Genomic DNA, 5,638 nt, shown 5'->3' on the forward strand with positions numbered 1-5,638 from the left:
GTCGAACTCAAGGCGCCCGCTTACTAAGTGGGATGCTCTAACCAACTAAGATACGAGAGCTTGTTTCTCTCTTACTTCAGTTCGAAACAATCGATCTCTTGTTTCAGTATTACAAGTGGATGTGTTATAAAATTCGAATATAGCTACGAATGATCAATATATATATATTTGCCGTGTAGCGTGAATTTTCCGAGAATAAAACTACGTACTGCACAGTAGAATTTGGATCCAAAACTGAGAAAAGCTGCACTGGCAAATGGGAAGATCACTTGTACAAAAAGTTTTACGATCTTACAAGTTACAAGAGATAATTTACGATTCACAAATAGCTGGGAATATGGGCTAAGTCCGCCAGAAAATAATAGAGTAGTGGATTACTTCCTAGTTATTTAAAGGAAAGGCCCTTAAACACTTGCTAATAATTAATTAGCAGAGAAAGGAAAGGGGCTTATAACCAAATTGTTGACATAATACGATTCTTCCAGAGCTACATAGCAAACCCCTTAATTGTCGGCAATATCCTGCTCATGAAGCGTACAATCATCAGTTCTATTCTCTAGAAATATATTTCAAGGATTAGAGTATTTATAATATGAACGTTATCTGCCTTACATAAAAATGTGCATGTATAACTATGTCAAAAGAAAAAATAGAAACAATATAAATGCAATGTAATCATTGTTGATTTATATTTAATCAGAATATAAGAATTCAATACATATAGATAAAGTAAGAAGGAGAGTTTCTCTATGAAACATCAAATATGATACTCCCTCTGTTCCAATTTACGTGAACCTGTTTGACTGGACACGAAGTTTAAGGAAAAATGAAGACTTTTGAAATTTGTGGTCCTAAATAAGTCAAAAAGGGCTCCGGAGTATTTGTGTGGTTATAAAAGCTTCTTATTAAGGGTAGAATTATAAGTTTAAGCTAAATTGTTTCCAAATTTAGAAAGGGATCATTCTTTTTGGAACGGACAAAAAAGGAAATAGGTTCACATAAATTGAAACGGAGGGAGTACTTGGGATGCATCCTTAATTAAAGAGCACAAATTACTAATTTTATACTGCAAAGTTGTTCTAATTTTACCAATATTATATTGCCACTTATACATTAAAATATACTTAGATTAAATAGAAATAAATTCATCTTATTGTCTGTATATCTCCCATCTTTTCAGATCTTCTTAGATACTAAGGTTAAAATATCATGGTATAGCCAGTTTTCACACTGGTCAATGAAAAATAGCCAGCGTTTATCAAGTCAATGAAAAATAGCCACTATTTTGCTGCAACAGGGTCCGGTCCAGTATAATATACGGGAGTTCTGGTGCATTTGTGTACGAACTCCAGCATATTATGCTGGACCGGTATAATTTGCTAACTCCTGTAAAATTTGCGGGAGACTGGAGCATCAGTGTTCCAAACTCCAGTATATTATACTGGACAATTATACTTGCTGGAACTCCCGTAAAATTTGCGGGAGTTCCAGCATAATTATGCTTGAACTCCCGTAAAATTTGCGGGAGTTGCAGCATAGCTATCCTGGAACTCCCGTAAAACTTACGGGAGTTCAAGCATACTTATGCTGGAACTCCCGTAAAATTTGCGGGCGCATTTTTCTGGATTTTGAACAGTGTTTTCGCTCAGATTTAAAGTGGCTAAATTTCGATGACTTTTGAAACTTGGCTATTTTTCAACGACCAGTGGTAAATCTGGCTATTTTTGAATTTCTCCCGATACTAAGTTATACAATAAAACAATTATACATAATTCGGTATCAAACAAGTTGAGTTGTCTATACATATCTTTACTGACCGTGTGTAACTCATTTAAACACCCTATACTTATGTTAAGTTATATACTTAAGAGTTCATTAACACGAAAAACGAAGAAACTTTAAGCGTGGACGCTACATTCGCCTATGGATTAACCTATTATCATCACCTTACCATTTTGTGAAATTAAACAGAAGGGTAACTAAAATAAATAACCCCACAATCTGTCCAGTATTCTTATTGTTACATATAAAAAAAAAAAAAACAAGAGATGAGCTACCTGTTTCCATTTTGAATGTCAATGAACAATATGAAGCAGAAGCAAACAGATGACAAAAATGCAGCAAACGACCAACAGTATCGATATTGGCGAAAATAGGAATATGTCATAGTACATCATTATTTTTTATGAAAAAATATATATATATATAAGAGCATTCTGACAAAGAAAGAATAAGTGTGACCCCCCACAAAGATCCAATACAAACAGTGAGCAATCTTGTAAAGATACAAAGGACAACTAAACAATGAAAGATTCAAATCTCAAAATTGTCCTTGCATTAATAAGGTGATCTATCAGTGCGCACTTATAAGAATATTAATATTTAGTATTTTAATGTTACCAATAAGTTGAAGGAATATCTATATATATTATATTGTTTCTCGTACATAAGAAAGATTCGCAATCATGATTTTGCTGATTTAAAAATCCAATGTAAAACTCACTTTTTATAAATTAACAAGAATTATTATCCATGGTTGAGTAAATTATTATACATTGATTGATTCAGGTGTAGGACATTAATAACCACTATATAAAATAGTCTATTATAGTATGATCCTGCTAAACATGCAAAAGCGTATGCTTCCTCAAATGACTATACGTGGGGTGCACAAAATCTGCAGAATCCGAAAAGAATATAAACAAGTTGAAAAGGGTGACATATATATATATATATATTAAAACCAGGAATAGTTACTATGTCCAAATACCGCAGAAAACTTTGCATTCTTGAGCTAATTAGCTGTTACCAAAGTTAGAGAAGAGGACGAGCTAGTTCTTCATTCATGTCAGTCAAATTTATGTTCCACAAATCTTGTTTTCATGAAGGTAAATTAGGGTTATTAATTTGGAGAGTGTTATGGGAATTCTGCTTGATATGATTAGATTAAAAAATGCGAGTGTAATTCTTAATATTGTAAACGTTCACTTCGATCCAATAGAGATTTCAATCATACTTTTGCCATTTTCATCCAGCATTTCTAGGGTTTGAGGTAAAGGGCTAAATATTTCCTTCTTTCGTCAATTGAACCTCACGAGTTAAGATTGTAAAGGAATGTAGACTCTACTTTCCCCCACCAATTTTTCTTATCATCATTTCGGGTTTTGATAAACCCAGTCTAACAGTATAAACCATTCCTAAGATTATTGAAACCTAGTGTTCAACATAAAGTAAGTTTGTCCTTTTGAACAAAAACTTAAATTATACCCCTCTCATAAGCTTGAAGGAAGACTTTATATAAAAGTCAAAGAACGATCTTGTTTCAACCATCATATAGTCAATCTAAAAAATCCTACTTGTACTAGTTTTTGTTATATTTTTTCACCTTTATTTGGATGTAAAGATACTGAAAGTATGCCTCTTTCCCTCAAGTTTAATATGTAGGGGTATCGGCCTAGTCCCTTACGTCTCCTTGTAACTTTGCATATAGTTTAAATATATATTATATGATTTATTAGTAAAGTCTGAGAAGCAGAGAGAGGCCAAAGATTATATAAGAGCGCAAGAGGCAGATTTAATTGGCTTCCACCAAAGTGAGGAGTGGAAAGGCAAATTATTAGATGCTTGGGAAAGAAAAAAAAAGTTATACCCTTCTTAGTGTATTAATTAAGCACTCAAGTAAAGTAAAGCTAGCACAAGAAATTTTGTAGTGTTTGAAAGATCTTACCATTGGGAAGAAACAGGCAGTAGGCAGAAATCCAATATATACTATATATTAATTGGATTAAGAAAATGGGTGATGAGAAGAAGTGGAATCATCATCTCCTTTGCTGTCACTGGTACCACCAATCTTCTTCTTTTTCTTCTTGTACGGAATGCCTCGTGCCTTAGATTGACACTCTTTCACTTCCCTTAGATACACCCGAATTGCACCGCTAGCAAATGGATTTGTCTCAGGCGAGCCGCCGTTCTCTTCATAGGCGGCTCGAAGCCGTCCTATGAGAGCATCAAGGCTTCCCCATGCTTGTCTTAACGGACAAGTACAGGGAGCTGGCGGCTCAGGCTGTCCATAAAAGATACAACCTTGTAAGTGAACCTTAGTTTTCCCGAACTGGTCTAGATATCGGAGAAATTCTAGGACATGGCTGCTATTACATTGGGATATGGAAACTGGTGGCCTTTGATTTCTCAAGTACTGACCGAAAGTGTTCCAATCTCGTCGTTTTTGGGACTCATATCGACTCAGTGTGGCTGGTTGATCGCCTGGGGATCTTGATGATCCCTCAACCAATTCTTTACCTCTGTCAAAAGTTGACATGTTTTTTTTAGTAGAATTGAAGTAGATTGTGATTGATCGATTTTTGTAGCCAAAAATGAGGCAACTATTGAAAAGCTATGGCAAAGGTTAAAAGAACAGGAGAAAATGGGGGATGAAATCACATCAAAGGACCTACTGATTTGACAAGAAATGGGCCACATGAATGTTGCTTTCTTCTCTTTTCTTCGTATGTTTCTTTCCTTTATAATTTCGTTTACATTACCGTTAATTATACGTTTTTCTTACTAAGATACAATTATTGATGTCATTTTTGTCAACATTATCCCCCCACTATCCGTCAAAATGTAATCTCCATTAGTTTCTTCCATAGAAGGACAGTGCCTCAGTAATTGACAAGCGTAAAATACAACACAAAATTAATGCTCGCTAATTCAAGATAATATAGTAAAATATAATCTTCACAGAGATTGAATTTAAACAATGTTCGAATAATTTCTACTTATTCATTATTCAGAATGATTAACACTTGATTTGAAGTGATTACCGACTACAATTAATTGGAGTATAAAAATAAGATTACTACTTACTAGACTTGCTCACAGAGAGTGAGAGTTGAACTAAAACGGATTGTAAGCAAAATGAGAAATAAGGGTCACGACAGAATAGGTGTGAACTCTATTCAAATTCACTTCTAATGTTATAATGATTCTCGCGAATTCACTCGATGATACGTAAGGTCAAGATTCCTCTCGATTAAATCTGAGCTCTACAATAGAAATAATTAATTTGAAGCACTGTGGAGATATGCAAGAACACATTAGTGGACTAGTCTCTAGGAAAACTTCTATCCAACATCCTCCTAATTTGGCTTAATTAATAATTCAAGAAGCTCTCTCGATTACTTAGAAGAATTACCAAATTAAACCAACCCGGTTAATGCAAATATAATCACCAAATATTTCTCTTTCGATTAAATAAACTAGTGAATAAATTTACGAACAATTTAAAGCTCTATAAATGAATTCATGCAATTGAACAAGAGTTAAATATACAAATATCAATCAAACACCATATCCGTAAAATCTTATAGTAACCTACTCCATAACGGTGGAGAAAGTCATCATAATTGAGATTAAGAATACAAAAAACATCAAAGACAATTTTACGATACAAATTTCCGTTTTGTACCAATTGTTGGCAAGAAAATTGAAGAAATCTTGTGTCTTCAGGCTGTGATAACTCTCCAAAATTCTCCTAGGTCAAATCTCTTCAAAAACATGTTTACAGTGTATTTATACCAAGTAGAAACGGGCCTCAACGAAACTACCCTCTCTGAGTCTAAGTAAAAAAGTTGGGCAT

General features: G+C 34.0%; 1 protein-coding gene across 1 annotated transcript; it reads right to left on the reverse strand.

The window, feature by feature from the left end:
* Positions 1-245: 245 nt before the first annotated feature.
* Positions 246-4,489, reverse strand: LOC109239073 (protein LIGHT-DEPENDENT SHORT HYPOCOTYLS 10-like). Its single transcript, XM_019405579.1, has 2 exons — positions 3,728-4,489; positions 246-521 (listed from the first exon to the last, which is right to left on the reverse strand). The coding sequence occupies exon 1, from the start codon at positions 4,316-4,318 to the stop codon at positions 3,785-3,787; it is 534 nt and encodes a 177-aa protein (XP_019261124.1). The 5' UTR covers positions 4,319-4,489; the 3' UTR covers positions 246-521; positions 3,728-3,784.
* Between the last annotated feature and the right edge of the window lie 1,149 nt (positions 4,490-5,638).

Source organism: Nicotiana attenuata, unplaced genomic scaffold (genome assembly GCF_001879085.1).
Source record: "Nicotiana attenuata strain UT unplaced genomic scaffold, NIATTr2, whole genome shotgun sequence".
NCBI lineage: Eukaryota > Viridiplantae > Streptophyta > Magnoliopsida > Solanales > Solanaceae > Nicotiana > Nicotiana attenuata.

Excerpts from the sequence above, each read along its gene's own strand:
- LOC109239073 (XM_019405579.1), bottom strand. The coding sequence starts at position 4,318 with ATGTCAACTTTTGACAGAGGTAAAGAATTGGTTGAGGGATCATCAAGA.